Source organism: Ceratotherium simum, chromosome 38, assembly GCF_057802395.1.
Source record: "Ceratotherium simum simum isolate JZ-2026a chromosome 38, ASM5780239v1, whole genome shotgun sequence".
In the NCBI taxonomy this organism is placed as follows: Eukaryota; Metazoa; Chordata; class Mammalia; order Perissodactyla; family Rhinocerotidae; genus Ceratotherium; species Ceratotherium simum.
The window spans coordinates 24,736,836-24,761,816 of NC_141937.1; the positions used below are offsets into that span (position 1 = coordinate 24,736,836).

At 40.3% G+C, this 24,981-nt stretch overlaps 1 protein-coding gene across 6 annotated transcripts in view; it reads left to right on the forward strand.

The window, feature by feature from the left end:
• The window catches only part of SAMD5 (sterile alpha motif domain containing 5), a 388,798-nt gene that overhangs the window by 10,777 nt on the left and 353,040 nt on the right, over nt 1–24,981 (forward strand). Inside the window, exon 2 of one of the 6 annotated variants that reach the window (XM_087425203.1) lies at nt 12,558–14,861. The exons of the other annotated variants lie outside the window; for them this stretch is intronic. Within the exon in view, the coding sequence (XP_087281329.1) occupies nt 12,558–12,800 (243 nt within the window). The 3' untranslated portion in view covers nt 12,801–14,861. Of the gene's footprint in view, nt 1–12,557; nt 14,862–24,981 lie in introns of those variants that run through there. 6 annotated transcript variants of the gene reach the window in all.

Genomic DNA, 24,981 nt, shown 5'->3' on the forward strand with positions numbered 1-24,981 from the left:
ATCCTCCTGTTTTTGCTGAGGAAGACCGGCTCTGAGCTAACATCTATTGCCAATCCTCCTCCTTTTTTTTTTTCCCCCAAAGCCCCAGTAGATAGTTGTATGTCATAGTTGCACATCCTTCTAGTTGCTGTTTGTGGGACGCAGCCTCAGCATGACCAGAGAAGTGGTGCGTCGGTGCGCAACCCGGATCCGAACCTGGGCCGTCAGTAGTGGAGAGCGTGCACTTAACTGCTAAGCCACGGGGCTGGCCCGATATATCAATTTTAAAGTATTCAAATTTAAGAAAAATATCTCATCTATGAAATAAAATTTGCAGTTAACCAAACTAAAGTGTTATGCCTTGCAGTTTCTACTCTGTTTCACTGTTTTGAATTTTCAACACAAATAAACACTCCAGGTGATCACATAAGAGTAACAGAAATGAACTAACTCAAGGTTTGTTTCTTTGTTTTCTCAAATCATGGCGCTGTTATTGTTTATTTCAAATCTATTGTTTAACTTGGGAATACGTGGTACCATGGGAGAAACATGACAGACTTATTTACAGACTTATTCTAGAAAAAGACTCTTGTAACGAAGTCTGTGGGTTGATGCCAACTGTATACCTAAGAGTTCTCTGAATTAACTCCCATATAGAATGCAATGCTTATTAAAAGGCAGGTAATAAAAAGATACTAATTTGAATTCAATGTACATACCATTAAAACTCAGCAGTAACTACAGCAACTACATTTTAGGCCAAGAAAAGATTTTTTCAGGGAGGAAGTTTTATCACTGACGTTGTTTAGACTTGTCTGTAGGGCTTGTTCATAATTAGAAATTTTATTTTGTTTTTAGGGACCCCTTTATTGCCTGCAACTGTGATGAGCCCTTTCCTCTGGCCTGTCCTTGGAAGACATAAAGAATTGTTATCATTTTAGTTTAAGAGAAGTTATTTCCTCTGTAAAATGTTGCCAGTATCTATCTCACAGGGTTGTGGTGTGAATTAGATGGGATAATATTTATGAAGTTACTTTGTAAATTCTAAAAGAGCTTTACAGATTTAAGGCATTCTTATTGATAGTGAATAAATCATTATGTTTATAATAACATTTTGAAAATATTTCTGATTGAAAAGTAAACATACTGAATTGAGAAAATTTGGAGAACACTGAAGCAGATCGAGAAGAAATTCAATATGGTCTGCATTACAATTTCTAACACTACACTATATTTCTTTAAAAATCATTTATATGTAAGAACATCTGTCTTGTACACATGCACAAATCTGGTGTTAGAATGTATACAGATAAGGGTAAGGCTATTCCTGTGTCAGCAGATATCATTTGAAAAATGATTTTAATACTAAGACATATTCCATCTTAGTTTAGCACCATAATTAATTTAATCATTTTCTGATTGGGCTGAAGCCTTGCTCATGTTATTATTGATTATTATAATTTATTATTTGAAAATATCATGTTTGAGAAATAGTATTTCATCATGCTTTGAATTAGATTTCTTGGATTACCAGTTTACGTAATTTCATATTTGTGACTTTTTATATTTATAATTGTGTATTACCTGTTCACGGTACTGGCCTATTTTTTTCTGTTGGTCTTAGACCACTTCTAGTTGCTTTGCAAGAGCTCTTTATATATTAAGGAAAATAATCATTATTGTTTAGAAGTTGCAGAGATTTTTCCCAGAATATGGTTTACTTTAGAATTTTAAGGTTTTTTTTTTTTTGGATGTCCAAAATTTTAAAACTCTTATGTATTCCATCTTATCAATAATTTCAGTTATTTATTCCAGACTGGAGGAATATAGAGGGTACAGCCTCAGATAGAATTGAGTTTGAATTCTTTTTTACCATTTACTTGGACAAGTTATTTATTCTTTCTGAACCTGAGTTGCCTCACCTATAAAATGGGTATAGTATTACCTACTTCTTGAGGCTGTTGTGAGGAATCCGAGAGGCAGGATATGAAAAGGGTCTTGCAGAGCATCTGACTTGTAGTGACCACTCAAAATGTCTGGTAATGTTTGTAGTATTATACGTAATGTTATGACTGTGAGGTTATTCTCAACATGAAGACCTTGTCTTAAGTTGTTAGTTCATGTGCTTACCACTCTATTGAGGGGAAGTATTCTTTTCATAACTTCAGAAAGCTCTTCAGATAACAGCAACATATGTAATTTGTTTGCCTGGTGTGACCATTGAGAATATTTTGCTCACTTTGTCATTTGCCCTTTAGGTTTTCCTTTTTTTTTTTTTAAGTAGAGAAATACAGTCAATCAATCTCTATTTTTGTGATTACTTTTATCCTTATATATCCCTTCTCTAATCCAAAATCTGTTAATATTTACTTATATCTCCAATTAATTTCTTTGGTTTCATGTTTATATTTAACTCTTTAATCCATCTGAAATGTATTTTGGGATATGATATAAGGTAAAGCTCTAATGTTATATGTAATCACACAGATGATAATTTTATCACCTACTCTACTGGAATTATAGCTTTTATTTCTGTGTTCTGGTCTTATTGCATTGGCTAGAATTTATATAGCCATGTTAAGTAATAATGGTAATTAGATGTTCTTGTCTTATTCCAGATTTTAATGGAAATACTGCGAGTATTTTGTTATTATTCTGCCATTGGCTGTCAGCTTAAGACATGCTGTTAAACAACCATCTTTGTTCTAGTTTTGTGCGCATTTTTATTGGGAATGGATATTTGATTCTATTGAATATCTTTTTAGCAACTTAAAAATAATTGAGTCTTTTTCTTGCTGGGCCTAACGTGATGTATCGCACGAACAGAGTTCCTCATGTTAAACCATCCTTCCACAGCGAGGTGACGTGGAGGAGGAAACACTGTCTGTGGAAACCACGTGAGAGTGAGGAGGGATTTTGAATCCTGCTCCCGGCTATCATGACATTCTTTTATGTCGCACGTCTCCTCCTTCATGAGTGATGAGTGACATTTACCTTCAACTGGGTAATCACTTCGACAGTTATTGTCATGATAGTATCACAGTCGCCTTCCTGCCGGTAGCTTTTTGGAGGTTGCGGTCTCTGTCTAGACAAGCACGAGGCAGTGACAGCCGTGGAGGTGGGGACAGCACTGCACCCTTATCGCTTCAAAGGCGATAACCAGGTAGCTGTGGGTGACGGTTTAGTTTTCTGGTTTGTGTAGACATTTTGTTTTTGAAGCAGAGGGCAGAGACTCCGAGGGGGCCTAGGAGTTGACTTGAATCTCTGTTGATTTGACGGTTTTCACAGCATCCTCCCACTCTTCCACTCGCTGCCCTCTGAGCCCCACTTCTCCATCACCTAGTCTGCTCCCTCCTGCCTCCACCCACCCCAGGCCTTTTAGTGGAAAATACAGATGGGGGTGCTTGCCAGCTGCCGTGTGAAATTCAAAACGCTTATAAAAGAAATTGAAGTGGCGTTCATCTTAATTTGAATGTTTGGCTTTGCATAGAAACAACAGCCCACTGTGTAACAAAGATAAAGTTGGAAAACTCGACAAGAAATATTATTATAACAAATCTTTGATTTACATTTAAACATTCGTTGACAGGTCAAATAGAAGGATTTTTTTAAGGTCCTCGAAGCAAGGATTAAAGGTGGGGTACAGGAATGTTATGTTTCTGGAGAAAATACCTACATCAGGTGCTGAATTCCGCTGAGTTTGCAGAAATGGATGCACCCAACGCTTCTCAAGCTAGACATCCATCATGACATCCAGTTGTAGCTGCTTTAAAGTAACCATGTATCAACACAGAGTGGAACTCTGCTGGATTATGAAGTGCTCCTCTGGGAAACTCTTTTTTTTTAAGATTTTATTTATTTATTTTTTCCCCCCAAATCCCCAGTAGATAGTTGTATGTCATAGCTGCACATTCTTCTAGTTGCTGTATGTGGGACGCGGCCTCAGCGTGGCCGGAGAAGCGGTGTGTCAGTGCGCGCCCGGGATCCGAACCCGGGCCGCCAGCAGCAGAGCGCACGCACTTAACCACTAAGCCACGGGGCCGGCCCTGGGAAACTCTTGATTGACAAAATAGTACTGCGTTAAGTAGTAGCAATATTTTCATGGCCAGAAAGTAATAAAGCTGTAGATAGTCTTCGTGAAGAGAAAATATTTTACATAGAAAACCGCCATGCAATTCTTAGGGCTTGCTTCCTACAGGATCTGGTTAAGGTGAAAAATAGCTCTTCTTAAATGTGAAAGAAAAAACTGATAATTTGATAAATTGTTAATTGCACCCAAGTTCGGTGCTCTAGTCACCGTCAATTATCAGGCATCTAAGAGAGGATGGGATTGGTTACTATCTGGGATCACGCAAACCCACTGTATCTCTGACTTGCTTAGGGTTACACAGTAGGAAAAAAACTCAGGGTTTGCATATTGCATCCATTATAGATTAGAGTTGAGCCAGAGGGTATGCAAAGTAATTACTATTCTGAGACCTCCTTCATTACAGAAAGGTGGTGGAGAGTTGGAGGTAGGTTGGTGACATTAACTTTGAGTTTTATTGCTGTGCCATTTTAAATGAGAGTTTTTACTGCCCCTTCTTGGAACAGCAATTTTGGCCAGTGTATTTATCTCTGTTAATATGATCCCTTATATTGATATACTTACCTGGAAGATGGTGGTGAATTGAATCTTCTGATCTTCTTCTGACTGTTTATTAAAACACTGTGACAGTCCATGCTTGAACTGCTGAGTGATATTAGTACTGCTCTCTGACAGCGAGGGTGATATTCCTTATCACCCTAACATTGCTGTTTGGGGATGTACTTGCTAAATTATATTAAAAGTGATTTGTGGGGAAAGAGACAGAAGGATGGTGTTCTTTTGAGAACAGGCAAATTGAACAAGCAAGAGCTCCTGGAATGGTGGACTCAACCTGTATTCTGAAAACCTTTCCTTGTGCTTTGATTTCATTAGTTGTGAAAATTAGACCTATTCTTAATTCAGCTGTGTATTAGTTACTCATGGATATGTTTGATTTTCCTCTTCTTGTCTGGAGGGGGCTTCTCTTCTTGCTTGAACTGCCTACCCCTCTCTCCCCACGGAGTTTTGAAGGCTGAAATGTTATTTTCCATTCCCACCCAGATTTACTGTTTTAGTCAGACTTGCACAAGTTAGGATAAGCTTCCTGCTGTTGGAGGCCTCTTCAGGTATAACATAAGGAGACAACTTGGAAATGTGCAGAATAATCATAGTGATAGCAGTTTATATTATTTGTTAAGGGCACTTTACCCATTATTTTGTTCAATCCTCATAACAACCGTCATAGGGAGATGCTATTTTTGCCATCTCTGTTGTATAGATGAGGAAAATGAGACTTACAGAGCTTAAGCAATTTACCCCAAATCACACAGTAACAAATGTCATTTGAAAACCAGGTGCACTGACCCCAGAGCCCATGGTCTTCATGACTGTGCAATCTTGCCTAAAAACATTGCTGTATGGGATGTGGCAGTGTCTGTCTTTCAGTTGGTAAAAAATAGGTGTGGGGTAAGGAGTGGATACGTCCTACAGATTTTTATTGTTTTTTTTTTAAAATAAATTAATTGCTTACTAATTAGTATAAATTTCAAAGATGTTATGATAGAATGAATCTGTATGTTATTTTTGATTTAAGACAAGGAGAATTCGTTTATTCTTTCAACATGTGTTACAAATACTGATCAACAAAAGAAGACTGGAAAGAAAGTCATACTTAAATTAAATTACACCAATTTGGTGACAAAAATCCCTTGAATCTTGAGCATCACTGACAAAGTGATTAGCAATCATTAACTATGTATGATTGCTACTGTGTTACACACTGTGCAAAACAAATACTGGTTCTCTTTGGTTCAGCTTCTCAGGAGTTTTTACCATATTAATGTCGTTGCTAAATCCATACCTTGCGATTTCAGTTTATGATAAGTTTTTAAGATCCAAGGCTTTCCTTCTTTTAGACAAGGTGGAGAATAACATGGGAACCAGGCATTTAATCAAGTGACTCTCTTCCTACTTGGAATACTTCTTGAAGTTAATTTGAGTTGCTTTCATAGCCTCCAGCACAGTTTTTGAATATCCACAATGGCATATTTGGTGTTTGAAGTGGGATTTGGAAACAGTTGCAAGTCACTTTGGTAGACAAATTAGCTAGTGGGTAGTCCTATTTTTAGTCCCAAATCCCAGACTTTTAAAAAAAAGCAAAGCAAAACAAAAATATCATTATCAAGTGATCAGGCTGGTCTTCTTAGAGTTGTGCATTTCCAGGGAGAAATGAGTCATTAATAGCTTGATTAATTATGCAGCCCCACTGTTGTAATAGCCTAGTATCCCAACAAAAATTACTTTTAAAGGTACTTTTTTTTCCTGTGTATATGTCTTGATTTGTTTGCTTAAAAAGTCTACTTAATCATTTGTAGTAAGTATCTCCTTTGCTTAGATTCCTGTATTTGAATGGTCTTATTTTGCTAAAAATTAAGAATAAATATTTGAAATGCAGTGAGTAGCAATTATAAACTTGTGGAAACAGGCTGTCTCCTAGGCTGTAATTGTGGAAGAGGGAATTAGCTTGTTCTGAAGATTTAGTTGACATATTGTACAGCTCCAGTAAGACTGGGCTCATGTTCCATCTGTGAACATAACACCACGTGTGTTTTAATGGGAATAGGCCTAGGATACCTTCAGATCATTTGAGTGTGAAAAAAAGATTCACATACTTGGGCCGGCCCCGTGGCTTAGCGGTTAAGTGCGCGTGCTCCGCTACTGGCGGCCAGCGGTTCGGATCCCGGGCACGCACCGACGCACCACTTCTCCAGCCATGCTGAGGCCGAGTCCGACATACAGCAACTAGAAGGATGTGAAACTATGACATACAACTATCTACTGGGGCTTTGGGGGGACAAAAAAAGGAGGAGGATTGGCAATAGATGTTAGCTCAGAGCTGGTCTTCCTCAGCAAAAAGAGGAGGATTAGCATGGATGTTAGCTCAGGGCTGATCTTCCTCAAAAAAAAAAAAAAAAAGATTCACATACTGAATATGATGCTTAATTTTGTTGGAAAGGAAGGAAAGGGGAGTTTCAAAATAATGAGAAAGTATTTGGTTATACTGTAATGTCCTATAGGATCAATAACTTGTTTTAAATAATACTGAACTCTATGGTGTAGAAAGGGTTGTAGGGTGTAGAAAGCCTCAAGAAGACAACGCTTCCATTTTAACCCTGAGAAAAAGATAGATAACCTGCATCATCATGCCCTTCTTTCATCCCATCAGAGACCTGAAGTCTAAAGGCAGTCAGAGGACCTAAATCCCAAGGAGAGAGGGACACTCTATTGTTTTGTCCTTGGCAGGGCCCAAGAGGGAGGACTAGTAGCCATCAAAGCAGACGAGAAGAAAACAACTAAAATTTTTGTGAATTTTTAAAGAGTAGTATGGGCTAGTGTGATAATTTCAAATTCGCAGGAACCTTAGACACAAAGAGGATCTGTATCTACTTGCCGCTCTTTACCACAGGCCTCCCCTAGATGCTCATGAGAAAGTTTAGGAGCAGGGCAGGAAACGAGAGAGCCCCTCCGTGGTGCAGGTGCACAGGTAATGATCACCTACCCCTGGGAGATAGGCACGAAATCTGCCAGTGTCCCAGAACTTCTGTCATAGGACGCCAAAGCTGTCATAGGAAGGGGGTGGACATGAAACCTACCCAAAGATTAGCAGCTGGATCCAGGCAGAGATTGGCAGCTGTTGGGACAGGGATAGAAAATATACTCTCCTAGCTCTGCACTGATGCTAGATAAATCCTTTCTGCACCAAGGCAGGAGTGGGAAGTCCACTTGTGCTCAGGATCTGAAATGATATTAAATAGTGGTCTGCCATGGCTGGAGAGGAGCAGGCTCAGACCCAAGACCCACCAACAGTACAAGGGAGAGATTGGCTGTCATTCATGAATGGGAGAGATAGGAATGCTGAGAAAACCTCACCTCTGAAGCTCAGGTCAAAGACAGAGGCTGTAGCAGGAGAATAAAGAAAAGCCCTTTTGACCCCACCATGAGACTTGCATGGAGTAATGAGCACAGAGAGAAGCACCCTCTGTTGTATGGATGTAGCGCAAGAACACTAAGGAAAACCCTGTGTCACCCCAGGCCTCACCCTAAACACAAAGTGGTTGGTATCCACTGCTGGAGGAATTCATAGTCTTTGCTGTAGTGAAGTTTACTGTAGCAGCAATGAAACACAAGTCAACCTCAACTACTCTTAGACTGACTCAACCATTCATGATAATAGCCCAACAACAGAAGAGATATGCCCATTCCAGAAGAAAATTCAGTGCACCCCAGTCTCAGCTGTTCTTTTATATACAGTGTTTTGAATTTAATAAAAAATTACAAGATATGCAAAAGGAAAAGGAAAAAAATTGACCAATCAAGAACAAAAGCAGTTAATAGAACTAGACCCAGGAATGGCCAGGATGTTGCAGCTTTCAGCTAGAAACTTAAAACACGGCTATTAATTATAAAAAATATACCATACTAATGTAAGATGTTAATAATAGGGGAAACTTGGTGTGGGGTTATATGGGAACTCTGTACTTTTCAATTTTTCTGTAAATCTAAAACTGTTCTAAAAAATAGAGTTTATTAAAAAATTACATTATTAAGGAGTACATTTAAAATATGTTGATAGGGAAATAAAAGGTCAAGCTTGGGACTGGGAGAAGGAATTAGCAAAGTGCCTATCTGATAAGGACTGGTAACTAGAATATAAAGAACTCATACAATCCAAGAAGAAAATCATTTCAACAGGAAAATGGACAAACATTTGGACCTTCACCAAAGAAGATATATGGATTGCAATTATGCACATGCAAAGATGCTTAATCCTGTTAGTCATTAGAGAGATGCAAATTGAAATCACAGTGAGACACCATTAGAATGGCGAGAATCAAAAGTCCGTCAAAACCAAGTGCTTTTAAGAACACAAAGCAAGTGGAACTGTCATACATTTCTGGTAAGGATGCAGGACGGTCCAACCACTTTGGAAAACAGTTTGGCAGTTTCTTTTAAGGTGAACATAAGCTTACCATACAACCAAGCAGCCCCACTCAGAGCTGTCTACCCAAGAGACATTAAACATATGTCCATGCAAAGACCTGTACGTGAATATACATAGAAGCTTTGCTTAAAATAGCCCCAAACTGGAAACAACCCAAATCTTCATCTACTTGTGAATGGAAAAACACGTTGTGATATATCCATACTATGAAATCCTACTGAGCAAGAAAAATGAACAAATTACTGATACTTGCAATAACATAGATAAACCTCAAAAGCATTGTGCAAAATGAAAGAAGCCAGACACAAAAGACTACATAGTCTATGATTCTACTTATATGATATTCTAGAAAAGACAAAACTATAGTGACAGAAAAGAGATCAGTGATTGCCATGGGCTGGGCTGGAGGGATGGGAATGACTGTAAAAGGGCACGTGGAAAATTTCTGAGGTGATGAAAATGTTATATATCTTGGTTGTGGTTGTGCTTACGTGACTGTAGACATCTGTCAAAACTCATGGAGTTGTATAGATTAAAAGGGTAAATTATTGTATGCAAATTATATCTCAACAAGCCTGTTCAAAAATGCTGTTAAACACCAGAAGGACGTATAGTAGGTTCTCAGAAAATGATTTAAAATGTACTTTACAAACTTCCGGCAATCTCTGTCTGTGATAATGCTATGCCATCTGAGGGACCTTGAACAAGTCACTTTTCTTCTCAGGGCCTTAGTTTCCTTATCTATAAAATGGGATAGCAATCTAAATATCTTATATATGAATTTTTTGTGAGCTTTTAATTAAATAGTACATATAAAGGGCTTAGAAAATTCTCAGAACTTAGTGAGTTCTCAAATACTGTTGTCATCTGTGGTGATGTTGATGTTGCTTTAGCTTCTGTGTATAATAGAGGACTGAGGTGTTGGATCTCCATGTGTGGTTGATGACCTGAAGTAAGAACTTGGATAAATGTTATTATTTTACTTCAAACTTGACATTCGCTTGTGCGAATTCAAAAAAATTCAAAATTTTTTTTATTGAGCACTCTGTGTATGTCAGGCATTGTGTTAGGTGGTGGAATTACCTTGAAGAATAAGACTCAGTCTGTGCCCTCAAGAACTTATTGTGACAAGAGACCAATCAATAGGGGATCACAGTGCATCAACTGTGATAAATTCATGAGTGGGCTTGGGAGCCGGTATGGGAGTCTGTGGAATAGGTATCTAATCTGGGTGGCAGGAGATTATATGGAGGAGATGATGATGTGGCTGACCCCAGAAGGGATGTGTGCTGATCATCAATTTGGCTTGTTTGGAAGTGGGAATACATTTTTAAAAGTCTCTGGAACACTAATACAAAAGGGGAAAAAAAAAAAACTTAAAAGCCAAATCTGTGTAATAGTATTTGATTATTTGGTAAAATCAATTGATATCCGAAGCATAGGTAGCTAGAGCTTACGAAGGATATGATTCTAACTTTTTCCCATTAGTGACTTGCATTGTTGTTAGTGACAATGGAAAGGTCAAGCTTAAACCAGAGCCATCAACCTCCTCAAGAGAGCAATTAAGATTGTAATTGAGGGCCGGCCCCGTGGCTTGGTGGTTAAGTGAGCGCGCTCCGCTGCTGGCGACCCGGGTTCGGATCCCGGGCGCGCACCGACGCGCTGCTTCTCCGGCCATGCTGAGGCCGCGTCCCACATACAGCAACTAGAAGGATGTGCAGCTGTGACACACAACTATCTACTGGGGCTTTGGGGGGAAAAAATAAATAAATAAAATCTTTAAAAAAAAAAAAAAAAAGATTGTAATTGAGTGTGACCCATGGTGGTTGGTTCCTACCCGGGCAAAGTCAACCGAAGCCTGTGTCACAGTCTGAAGAAGAGCGAAACATCTATCGGCCTGTGTTAGAGACACACTGGATATAGTCAGTGTCCCCAAATGTGCTGACACATTTGGCTTCTTTAGCAGGATCAGTCTGTTGACATGTTTACCTACAGGTTGAAACACACAACAAGGAAAGCCAGCATGCCTTCTGGAAAGATGGATGGTTTTATGACAGCGATAAGACATCCATCTCTAAACCAGTCTTAGGTTCTTGGACCTTCCACAGAGACCACACCTGGCTGCCTTCTCACATTTCGTTAGTGTCACCTACACACCACACTCTTCAAATGGCCTGCTAGAAATGAACTCCTGGGGGAGAGTTCAGGCAGGAGGAAATGGATCTGTTGCAATTCAGCTAAAAAGCATGAACGTTTGCAGAGGGAATGGGGAACAGTGTTTTGCAAAGAAAACACTGTAAACCTAGAAATTTTTAGGCTTAGATTTGGTGTTTCATATTTTTGTTTCGTTCTTCACCTTAGCATATTACTGATTATTATTAATTAATATTATTAATAACATTCAGCAAATATTTATTGAACACCAAGAATGTGCAAAACACTGTTAGGTGTTTTTAGGGAATTCAAAGGTAACTAAAGTATACACTGTGCTCTAATAGAATTTATAATCTAGAGGAAGTTCTGTATCTATTTGTCCATATCTGTATCTGTATCTATATACATGCACACACACAGATATATCCACAAATCCATCCGTAATAAATATGTATATCAGTACGTATACATAATATTTCAGTATAATATGAACGCCAGAATGAAGTATAAGCAGAATTCTGTGGAAGCACCAAAGAGAGAACTATTTGGTTTGATTGGGAGTTTGGAGGATCTTTAACTGGAATGCAAAGGGTAGATAGGATTTCACTAGGCAGAGCCACGGTGTGGAGTAGGAACTGGAACCTGAGGGAAGTGGACTGCGAGCTCTACAAGGATCTTGTCCATTTTATAAACTTCGCTGTATTCAGCACCTTGCTATGAATATTTGTTGAATGAATGACACAGCATAGCCAGAATCTCAGAGTGGAGAGTTGGTGAGTGGCCCACCGTGGGTGCTGGGAGGATGGGGCCAGTGGTTACACAGTGGGGGTGCAGCACAGGGCTGGGCTGCGTTGTTGAGGGACTTCCTGTACTGCTAAGGAGCTCAGAATTTATTCCACTGACAGTGACCTGTCAGCTATATTTGGCCTGGAGAGTTCCCTACACCTATTTACTTTACAGAGCTCCTTCAGACCTTCAGTATTCTTTGATTTCTTCCCATTTTCTCCTCAGGAGTTCTTAATCACTTTATCCTCAGGCGCCCAGTTTATTCTGTCCTGCCTTACCCTCCATCTCGGGGCTTTGGTTTAAAAAACTGTCTGCTACTTTGCTCCAATGCTAGTCAATTAATTTTCCTATTTTTGGTCAAAGCATGTAACTCAGGAACAGGGTATTCCTGCAAGGGTTGAACATGGGTTTAATTGCTGTCTTAGTCTGCTCGGGCTGCCAAAACAAAATACACAGATGGGGTGGCTTAAGTAACAGAAATTTGTTTTCTCACAGTTCTGGAGGCTGGAAGTCCAAGGTCAAGTGTCAGCTGATTTGGTTTCTTCTGAGGTCTCTCTCCTTATCTCGCAGATGACCACCTTCCCACTGTGTCTTCACGTGGTCTCCTCTCAGTCTGGGTGCTGCCTTCGTCCTAATCTTCTAATCTCTTCTTGTAAGGACACCAGTCATGTTCGATTAGGGCCCACCCATATGACCTTATTTTACTGTAATCACCTTTTGAAAGGCCCTGTCTCCGATACAGTCACATCCCGAGGTACTGGGGGTGAGGACTTCAAGATGTTAATTTTGGAGGGGACTCAGTTCAACCCATAACGCTGACCTAAGGAGTTCCATCCATGCTGTACCACCTGACAGGAAGCCATGTGGTGGGGGTTCAAGTCAATCCGGGTCACATGTGCTTGGAGTCTGAGCTTGAATCTAAGACTGAAGTGGCCAGCGGCTCAGAAGCTGATGAAGCTAGACTGTCGCCTAGTGAACGTTTTCCCATCTGAAGACCTCAGTCTCTGCCAGAGCCAGGAGCAGTCCACGTGACAGGAGTGTTAAGTGAATTTGGAAAGGATGAACATAAACCCACAGCATGGTGTATGGCGTTTACCAGAGAATAACCAACTAAACCAGGGCTAACCAGTACAGTTGATGAGATCCCAGGCTCTCAAGTCAGATGCCCTGGGCTCTGTCACCAGTGATCTGTGTGACCTCAGGCAGATGGTGTCACCTTTCTCTGCCACTTTCCTTATCTGTACATTGAAGATAAAGTTCCCTACCTCACGGGATTGTTCTGAGCATTAAATGAGAAAATGTATGTCAAGTGCTTAGAATGGTGCTTGGTACATACCAAGCACTCAGAAGGCCAACTCATCTAATCTATATCCAATGTTAGCTGTCATTAAAGATAAACATGGTAGATCTAGTCACAGGCATGTTAGCAATAGAACTATTAGCAAAATATTAGTCTTTGCAGCTATACTTATATCAATAGAAGAAAATTTTTCCCATATATTCCAAATGTTTTAAAAATATCATCAAGATTGTTCTCGTAACTTTATCAAAGTGTACTTTTGATTCTTGTGTACATTATAGTGTTATTAAAAAATAACTTTCCTTGGCCTTAATCCAACGATTTGATGAATTCCAATTTAAAGGTAATTTAGGTGGATTTATCTTCTAGAATTGACCATTTGATTCTGTTATCAGTATAAACTTTAGTTGTCTTACTTACAGGGTATAAACACAAGTAAGTTATTTCTTTGTGTTGTTAAGGTACACAGAACGATTGGGCGCCATTATCCTTCATTGTAGATAATGTCATGGGAAGCCTTCCTGGAGTTTCGCATAAAGGAAGGGTAGCACCCACAGGAAATGCTAAATAAACTCATAAGGAATGATATTCTTGGACCTTTTGTACTTTCTGCCTACTTCTCCTCCACCTTGAGTAAAGCAGTTTATCATGAATGCTTTTCATACCACTTATTTTGCTAGTACTATACTCATTTTAGAACATTTTGAAATACCCAATAAAAATGAGTTGGTCATTTATAAATACTTGGAAATATAAGGCTATTTTGAATTTTATCATAAAATAATTCTTTCAGAGTTTGCCCGGTTTATACAACGCAAATGGTAACTGAGATACTTATGACTTCTATTGTGTGTCTCAAAGAATAAAGTTAGTGAAAAAAATATTAGATTTGGAGGCAGGTTCAGAGGACATTTAAAATATAGACGGTTGGGATTCTTCAGCATTTTTTCTTATCGTGGTCTTTCTTTTTTTCTTTTTTTTTTTTAAGTGGATTAGTCTTTACCATATATGGGAAAGATATTTTGCTGATGTTTAGGTTCTGCTTAAAAAACTATAAACAGAACTATCAAAAAAACATATTAAGTGGTTTTACTGCAGGAAGGGAAATTTTGTTTGTGTTTGAGATTTCTCTTTAGTAATAAATACTCTTAGATTTTTAACTATAAATAGAGGTGACGTGGACAAGCATCGCATTAATATTAGCGGAGGAATGTTGTTGGGCGGGACGGTAATTGACCACTATGCTGTGTGCGCGCATGCGCACAGACACGCAGGTGTCACTCGGCATTACCTGGGAGCAGGGCCTGTCCGCAGTGGGCGGGCGGCAGGTGCAGACAGCTTGTTCTAAGCGACAGGGCGTGTCAGCTCTCATTTCCTTTCTGCAGAGAAGGACCAAGTGAAGCAGCCTGCACTGCCCTCTGGGGCCAACCAGCTCCTTCCTTTCGCTGACATCTTGGAGACGTGCCATCCAGCCCCAAACCCTGCCTCCTCGGCCACAACTGTGGTTTGGTTGTTTAAATAAATCTCTGTGGTTATTGCTGAGGACTGTGCAATTAATTTAATAAGCAGAACAACCGTGGAGACGCAAACCTTGCAGACAGAGGACTTGCTGTAGATGCTAAGAATCGCCAAGCGCGCGTAGAGAGGGGGCTGCAGAGTGGCTTGGGATGGAGCTGAGGAGTCAGTGAGATGGGGCGGGACGGTGGTTCCCAGACACCGCAGAAGAGTCTTGTTCTGGGTTCTGAGCCCAGGGCGTTTTGCATGGTCAGCCTTCTTTGCAGTTTCTGCTATTTGATGTCTTAATCTGTGATTCTGCGAACTACAAAATCTGGTCCACAGATCCACGTGAATCCAAGTTAACCTCTGAACTTCACCTACTTTCCTTTAGAATTAGCCTTATTTAAAACTGTAAACTACTGTCTTGCCTATAGCACATTAAATAGTGTTCTGTTTGTAAGACATACGCCTTTTTTCCTACTGTAGATCCTTTCTAGCTTGAGAAATCTATATAACAAAGCCAGAATATTTATTCAGTTATCCCAGGACGTTTAAACTTCCAAGGATTTAAAAATAATAGTTTTTTTCTTTTTCTTTACAACTTTAGAGGTCAAAGAGTTTCATTAGACTCTAAAATACTCAATTAATTTTTGTTCTGATGTTTTAGAAAAACACTTTAATCTTGTTTATGTGAATAAAGTCCAGTCCACAGATGAAATTTACACTAAAGTCATAATAGTCAGTTATGATTATGTAAATTGTAGAAGTGAATTTCACTGAGCATTTAAAATATACTGCCTGAAATTGCAGTATTTAATTATAATCTTAGATTATTAGCAGGATAATTGCTGTTCCATAAGATGTGAAGGCAGGCCCATTTCTTGTTCATCTCTTCAGCCCCAAGGCCAGACAGCATGCCTGGTGCCTGGCAGGCACCCAGCGAGTGTCACACTGAATGGGGTGCACACTACAAGGACACTTGCCTCCGTTGGCTTCTTGCTCATTAATGTAAACAAACATCAACCAACATTCGTGTCAGAACGATACTCATTGTTATAATGTAGGTTGGCTTCCAACACAGGAGTCCAGCCTGTGTCAACAAACGCATTCTGGGAGAATCAATTAGATGTATGGAATTGACAATAAGCGGTATTATAGAGCTTATTGTCTTTTGTAAATTGTGTGCTACGCATCCTTTCTATCAGTAAAATTTATAATAAATTTATTAATGTGTATATGTGCATACATTTTTTTCTCCCTGGAGAGCCAGTTGTTAAATATTTGGCAGCACCCACTGAGGAGGCCTTTTTATTATAGTCGCTTCTGGGATTTGGGTGGTAAAGGTTAACGTGAGTTCTCCTGAGTGGAGATTTGAAGGAGCGGTCGTATTTTACTCCAGGTGCTATTTGCACCTGCAGTGCAGCCTGGCCTGGGGAATGGACGGGCCGTGGGCAGGGAAGGAGTCTGGCAGCCCTGCCAGAGTCAAGGTCAGCACATTCAGAGCTCAGGCTCCAATGTCGGGGCCCAGAGCAATCTATTGAGCCCAGGGGCAGAGCCAGGTCTTATGGAGATGAAGCTTATAAAATTGGTGGGGCCCTTTTTAAGGAACAGAATACACAATTAGGTCAAGGCCTGGGGAAAGGTAGGAAGCCCTGAGGCTTCAACTTCATGGTAGACCTGCCTTTGATCAGGCAAGTGGAGCGTTTCAGAAATCAAGCAAGCTTTCAGGCTGAGATCAGGAAGATAGAGGACAGGGTTCCCAAGAACATCAGTGGTGGGGGAAGACAGTGAGAGAGTCACTGTGAATCCAGCAGGATGGGGAGCCCTGTATTAGAGAAAAAGAACCAACAGAGAGAGTGTGTCCGTGTGTGTGTAGAGAGAGAGAGAGATTGATTGATTTTAAGGAATTGGCTCATGCAATTGTGGGGGCTGGCAAGTGTGAAATCTGCAGGGCAGGCCAGTAGGCTGGAGACCCAGGGAAGAGTGGATGATGCAATCTTGAGTCCAAAGGCAGTCTGGAGGCAGAATTCCTTCCTTCTTCCTTCTTGGGGGGCTTCAGTCTTTTCTCCTAAGTTCTTCAACTGACTGGATGAGGCCCACCCACTTTAGGGAGGGTAATCTGCTCTACTGAAAGTCCACTGATTTAAATGTTAATCACATCTAACTGTATCTTCACAGCAACACCTAGACTGTTTTTGACCCCAAAACTGAGCACTTCAGCCAAGCCAAGTTGACACATAGAATTGACCATCACAAGCCCTGGTGCAAATTCTTGGCCTGGACCACAACAAGGGGCTAGGACTGCAGTGTGGACGTGGGCTGCCTGGAGTGGAGGAGAGGGACGGCAAGGAGAATATGGCACTCAGATCCCTGCTCTGCCATTGGCTACTGTAGTTTTGCACCCCGAGTGAGGCAAGCCCCTTATCTTTCCAGCTCGAGTTTTCTGCCATATAAAATGAGAGCGTTTATAGAGACATGCCACATCAGAGGTGAAAGGATTGAGGTTTTCATTTTTTTTTTTCTGTAGAACATTTTTGAGTCAAAATCTCATAAGGAATCCCAAATTCCCAAATTAGAGTTAAAAGTGGCTTGTCTGAATGAATGGTTGGGGCAAGGGACAGGAACCAGCTCCCCCTCCCCACTCCGAGCAGCCTGGGGAACTCTGTGAGCATGGTTTGAGAACCACTCACTCGTGTCATTCTAACACTTATCCCCTTCCCGGCTTTTTAAATTACTGAACTAATGTCCCAAGATCATAGACTGACAGAATCAAGATTTGAAGTCACATTCCTTCTGGCTGCAGAATTCTTTTTCTCTGTTGAAAGACGTGTGGTTTGCCCTTGCTTCCATTGATTTGCTTAAACACACGCGTACATTTTGACATCTGGAAACATTTTTACAATTTCAAATGAGCGCATCATGGCAGACAAGACTCCATTGCTGGAGAAAGTTCTAATGAGAGCAAGGTCAGAAGTACAGAACTTAATGAACTTATATAGAAGTGAGAAAATTTTGAATTTTTAAAAATTTACTATGAGTCTTTGTATTGGTGTTTTTGTGTGTTTGATTTGCTTGAAGCCAAATTTGGTATAATGACCAGAATATACAAAATTTAGGTCTAAATAACTTAAGAAAAGACATCTAGTTCTAACATTATGGAATTGGTAACTGTTGAGAATTATGAACAATTTTCTTTAATATTTCAGCACTAAGATATGGTCTCTACTGATGAACTTATAGTTGATAAGAAAAGACAGAAATTTGTGAAATATTAAATGCATAAGTTTAAGCGACAGCTTAAGGCAGCAAAGATGGGAAATCAGGATGGTTGTCAAATCAACTAAGGGTTTAGAAGAAGCAGAATGAATTTTTTAGGATGGGGTGATTGGGAGTTTGTAACATAAAGGATGGAATTTGAGTCAGGTCTGGATATGAGTTGGGAGGAGGAGTGGAGGCATTCCAGGAGAATGTAACATATAACACACACGTAGAATGGGAAAGGGATGTTCTAGGGAGAGCAAAATCTTCTTTTTAAAGGTAATAGAAAGGGTGTATTTAAAATTAAGATACTCAAAGGAGATTAAGGCCCTTAAGATGCCAGTATACTGCGAATAGAAAATTATAATGCACATAATTTATAAAAAGGCTCCCTGTCGTGGCACAACCTTATCATAAGAAAATTGTTGGTTTTGCAGGGCTGTAAACTCTATAGTGGACAGCAGGCAAATTAGTAAGAGTCAATATATAGAAAATTTGATTTTAATAGAATGATTACACTGAAGCTCAGCTGTATGATGTAAACAATAAATATATATCTACATACATTCATGTGAACTCCAGTGTTTATGGAATATTTTTAAGAGGCAGTCATTAAATCATTAGCCATTAAACCTTCAGAGAAACAATCGTAGTATCGCCATCCTTCAGAATGGCTTGGTGACTCATCCTGTGTTCATTTCTCATATGCACACAGGTAAGAATGTTGTCCTTGTTACTCTTTGGTAAATTTAGTGACAACCCCTTGTCATTTTTAGTAAGGAGATTAATGCTGATGTTGCAGGGTCTGTTGTCCCCATTACATCCCATTGGGTGAGCGTGGGCGTGGCGATGATTTGGGAAAGGATGCACATTTAGTATCCTTTTGTGGATGGTATATTCTATTTGATTTTTCCATGTTATTATTATTTTTTGCATATTATGGTTTGCTTTAGAAATGTGAAAGCCTGAGTGAATAAAAACCATCCAAATAGTTTAGCTCCAGAATCGACTCCCCAAATTTGGCAGCATGAAATGCTCTTACTTCTTGCTCTAGACAAAGCAAACCCTTTCAAAGTTAATTCTGAATAGCTGAAATTCTTTGGCAACAAAATAATTCTGAATATGAGTAGAACATTTATGAATTTCAATTAGAGTTTGTAGGGTATCATAATTCCAGTTTTATATTCCATGCAGTTCAGTGTTTTGGATTTTTAATGGGGCCAGTGCAGTAATAATAAAAGTGATTCAAAATGCACCCAGTAATTACCGAGATTTGCTGTCGCCTTTGCATTAAAATGATGATGATTTACACTCAGTGAAAGTGCGGTCTGTGGCTCTATTTAGGGTATTCTTGCTATTTAGCTGCTCATTAGTTATGGTCAGTGATTTAAAGCTTAAGAGCTACATTAGAGGGCTGTAAAGTTATTTATTCTTTAATAGATAATAGTAAATTTGAAACAGACGTTAGGTTAATTATAATCTTGTACATTAAAGAATACATATTAGCCCTTTGTCTCTTCTCAGGTCTTTTGAAATTCATTTTAGGTAAATGGAAAAATGGGTGATGGGGTTAGATATCTTGGTGTATTCACTTCTGCCTCTTGGTTTATAAATAGTTAACACCTTTTCCGAATGTTCAGGAAAATAATTTTTGCTTCTCATCGTGAGTCCTTCTCTATGCTAAACAAATGCTAGTTTTCATTTTAAAAGTGTCTTTATTCCAGGATGATATTGCTCAAATTAGGCTGAAAAGATCAGAGAGGTAGGCTCTTCTCCTGATTTGGGGGTGGGGGCTTTGGGGAATGGAGATATAGTTAAGGATAGGTATACTTTAAATTGACATTGCAGGAAGGAGTTTGTCATTATTGTTAATAATTATGTGTACATATGTACATTTATATGTATATATATTTATACACACACTCATATATATACATGTATATACAAAAAATCAAGATTTATATGCTTCTCATTGTAGTTTTATGTAAGACAGATGTCATACACTGTAAATATAAGATGTGTCAGAATATGAATTTCTTGTAACAGTAATTAAATTTGATATTCAAATTCTTGTGTAATGCTTGGGTTTTGTACTAAATCAAGAAAAAGTCTAGGATAAAAAGATTCTGTCTAAACCTATTAAATCAAATCAGATGAAAAGATAGATGTGCATTATTCAGGATGAGTTAATATTTTTAAGCTATGCTGTAATAAGAAAATATCAGCCCCCTCCCCCAGATCTCAAAACCTTGACATAACAAATACTTACTCCTGGCTCCTGTGAGGTCCAGTGTGTGTCAGTGGAGGCTTTCTCCCATCCAGTGACTCAGAGATCCAGGTTCCCTCCATCTGGTGGCCTATCACCTCAACACATGGCCTCTTTAGGGACAAGAGAACTGAAGATTGGCCCAGGATATTTTTACCAGTGTGGCCTGGAAATGACTTCTATCATTTTTACTCACATCCCATTGGCTGGAACTCCATCAATTGTCCTAACTTATTTGTAGGGGAGGCAGAGAACTGTAGCCTTCGTTTGTGCCAAGGAAAAGGAAAATAAAAGGGTACTAGGTGAACACACAGTGTTTCCTCTGTGGCAGGATATAAATGCTTCTGAACTCTCTGCATGTAATCACGTGAATTTATAATTGGAAAAATGCCATAAAGGCATGACATCTTTTAAACAGTTTCGTGATCTCCCCTCTCTCCTCCACCCCATGTACTGAGAATTGGGAAGACAGTCAGTTGGTTGTACCCACATTCCTATCACTTACAGCTCAGTGCATCTTTGTTTATCCTAGCTGTGCTGCCTCTTGCCTGCCTTTAGAGTAGCTGATGGTCCAGCACAAGCATAACACCGCAGCTGGGCAGGGTGAGAGATTCAAGATGTTTCCCGTTAGTCTGTCCCAAGTTGGGTCCTGCTTTTCCATCACTGACCCTGCGCTCCCTCTCCCCCAGGGAATTCTTTCCTTTCATTAGAATTGATGATGCACATCCTGAAGGTGGGAAGGAGTCATTATTTAGCTATTTAGCAGTAGAACACTTCAGTTGATAAATCCGGTTACATGTTGTGTAGTTTTCTGTTGCTGCGTGACAAATGACCACAAACTTAATGACTAAAAATAACATGCATTTATTATCTCATAGTTCTGTAGGTCAAAATTCCAGGCAAGCTGGACTGGTTCTCTACTCAGCGTCTTCTCAGACCAAAGTCAATGGTTCTGCCAGTCTGGGCTCTTATCTGGAGGATTTGGGGGAGAATCTGCTTCTAACCTCATGTAGGTTGTTGGGAGAATCCAGTTCCTTGGGCTGCAGGTCTGAGGTCCCCATGTCTTTGCTGGCTGTTAGCCGTGGGCCGCTCTCTGCATCTAGAGGCTGCCTCCATCCCTTCTCATGTACCCCCTCCATCTTCAGACCAGCCGTGGTGAGTAAAGTCCTTCTCATGCTCCCAATCTCTCTGACGTCCTCTGGCCAGGGAAACCCTAGGCTTCTAAAGGGCTAAGATTAGATGAGGGCGACCCGGAATCATCTGCCTTTGGTCATACAAAGTAACCTAATCATGGGGGTGACACGTCATGGTCTATTCACAGGTTCCACCCACACTCAAAAGGGAGGAGGCTGGACAAAGACAGGAGTCCTTGTAGTCAGTCCTAGGATTCTGCCTCCTGTAAGCGCTTCTGCCCGGGATGGTTAGAAAGGAGGTTTTTCTTTAGTGGAACCTGTATTTTTGCCCAAATACAGCTCTGAAAGGCAAAAAATCTTTCTACCACAGTAATTAGCTGTGGGTGGGAAAGAGGGTGTGGCTGGGGTTGACAAGGAGAAAGGATGAATTTTCTTTCAAAGGCTTCGTGATACACAGAAAATACTTAAAAAGCAACTTAATTTAGATAATGAGCATATAAAATAGCTTGCTTGATTTTTAAATTAAGAATTGTAATCATAAAATTGCGTTTAATAAATACAGCAAGAAAAACATACAGTAATGGCCAACTAAACGAGAGATTTCATGGGGAATGGGAAGTGGAGAGAAGGCACAGAAGGTAAAATCTACTGAAAGATCTTAACAGAGTAACAATAGCCGCTATAGGATGATGTTGTAACTGTTACTAAAGACCGTATTGTAGTTTTACATACGTGGTTTCATCATTTTCTTACGTGTTGTCCACTCAGAGAGACCATCCTTTACAGATTGGCACCCACCTCTCACTATCACGTCACTGTGTCTTTGCAGAACGTGACCTGATTTGAAATTATGTTGGTTATTTGCATGTCTAATTGTTTATTCTCTGTGCCTTCACCCCTTCCTAAGGTGTACCCTCTGTGAGGGTGGGGACGCTGGCCGTCTCTTCACTGTCCGCCCGGTGCCTAGATCTGTGCAGTGCACACGATGGGCGCTCAGTGAACAGTGATTGAAGGAACGCGTGAATGAACTGGGCGCCGCCCCCTGTAAGGCAGATCAGATTAAGGAAAGGCCTGGAGGTTACCCTTTCCTCTCCCAAATATGGACTCCCTTTCTTTAAATGAGGCTCGGCCAACCTCTTCTCTCTTGGTCATTTCATCTGACAAAATTCTGATGCTTCTCAAGTTCGTACAAAGAACTCGATGTCTCTGGTCGGCAGGCTGGTGAATCAGATGCTCTCACTGTAACGTGCCTACTTGCAGCTGTACTTATTGATAAATTAAATTGGATTTTGTCTTGTCAGTGTCATGCTAACCTAGCTATTTAAAAATGTTTCATTGTGATGTTAGATTGTTAACTTTAAAAAAACAGATATTTTCTGGAAAATGTATATACTTTTCAGGTAACTTGAATATACAATTATGACCATAATGTTTCCTATCCACTTTGCCCCGGAAAGTGAATATGGAGAATTGATGCCTGGTCGCAGCTCTGTCACTTACAAGTCATTCATTAGTGATTTCTGAGACCCTCTCAACGTCTGTAAAATGAAGAAATTCACAACATGAGAAGAAGATGATTTCTAATGTTTCCCCCTGAGGTATCCCCCACGCTTTGTTATTTTTTTTTCCTTTCATTGGAAAAAGATCTGCTGGAAAAAATCTGCTTTCTTTGATTGGGACTTAGTCTTTCTAAATATTGGATGGCCGTGAGCTCAAAGATGATGCTATGAAAGAATCTGCACATGTTCCCTAAAGTGAATTGTCCTCCCGCCCTTGCCTTTTCTCCCCATTGAAATGAAGGCACATGGTGATAGATTGTATTACTGTCCTCCATATCGCCCTTCCTGCATTGCCCCTCCCTTGCAGGAGTATCATCTATCCCAGCCCTTTGACAGAAGAATAGGCATATGGCATGCTTCGGTCAATGATAGGTGAGTTAAGTGATGTGGATCTCTGCCAGGTGGAAGATTAACAAAGCGGTGCATGGTTCACGAATTTAATCTTTTCCCTCAAGTCACACTGACTGGCAGCATTCCTGTTGGAGACTGTTTTGTCACCTTTGGTCTGGGAGTGAAGAAAATGGTGCAGAACCGTGGCAGACCCACGTTGGATTAGTAGCATGAATGAAACAGAAACCTTTGTTGTTGTAAGCCACTGAAATTGTGGGGTCATTTGTTACTGCAGCATCACTGGCCTGTTGTAACTGATACACACGCTTGATACTTGTGTGTACCAGTGCAAGTTGTCTTGGCCTTAGTTCGTATTCCAGCCACTGCTGAGCAAAGAGTTCTGCACGGGTTCAACCAGCATCAATGAGGTGCAGCCTGACAGCTCTTTGGCTTAGGCCTCTGCCTCTTGCATTGTGTCCAGAGGCTCCGTGATTTTGTCATGCACTCGTGGAAGCTGACTAGACATTCACATGTATAAACAGGATGTACAGGGAAATTTACACCCACAAGGCAAACCCTGACAAGTGAGCAGTGGAAGCTAAGGGATAAATGTTTCCCTCTTTCTTCTCTTACGTGTATGGTTGTGAGATGCATTTCCCAAAGCTCCTTGGAAGGTCTTACCAAATTGATCAACATGTCACTGAGTGGCCACCTCCGTAATGCATCCTTGTGTTGGTTTGCCTCCTTCATTTCACTCTTCCTGGCCCTCACTTCTCCTCTCTGGGGTCACATTCCCAAATAAACTGCCTGCACATAAGCCCTTGCCTCAGGCTCCATTTGCTGGGGAAACAGGACTCATCACCAGTTAGACCCTCATTCAGTTAAACCAATCAGAACATTATCCACCACCACAGTGAATTATTTAAGTAATTCAGCACCATAAAAGATTATACTGTGCATTTATAGCAAATTATACTGTGCATTTATAGCATCAACACTTGCTACTCAGCCTGGAAGTTATTGTTAGATTTGATGATCCTAAAATACGACCTTCCCCCTCCCACACACACAGATTAATCTCCTGTCGTTAGTTCTCGGTCCTTCCTGATGCCATAGCACACAGGTCCTGGTTGGGAGGAGTCCATGTGTTTTGAGACCGGTGATTGAATAGCATGTCGTTAGGCAGACTTTTAAATGATGAAGCACAGTTGAGATTTTGGTGGAGCTGTTGTTCTCTGGCACCTTGTTGGCCTCCAGCTCCCAGTTGCCATCCACTGGCAGTGCAGTGAGGCACATTTGTCTGGCATCAGGGGAAATATCACCTTGTTTAGGACTGAATTGGCCAAGTTCCCGTAGCGTCCTGGCTCTGCTTCCTCTCTGCCTCCTCGTCAGTCTATTCTTCCCTAGAAATCTCAAAATCACAGCACGGTAGAACCAGAGAGTATCTTAAAATCCTCTCCCCAAACTCCTTATTTCGTAGGTCAGAAAACAAGCCCGTAGACGTTAAGGAAAATGATCCACTTCGGAGGGGGAGGGAGAGAAATGGAGAGGGTTGTAATCTTGGCTGTGAAGAAGATACCATTCTTTTTAGACGTAATTAAACTCTTGATTGTGATGCTCTTAAATGAACCATGAAATTTTAAGCACTGAC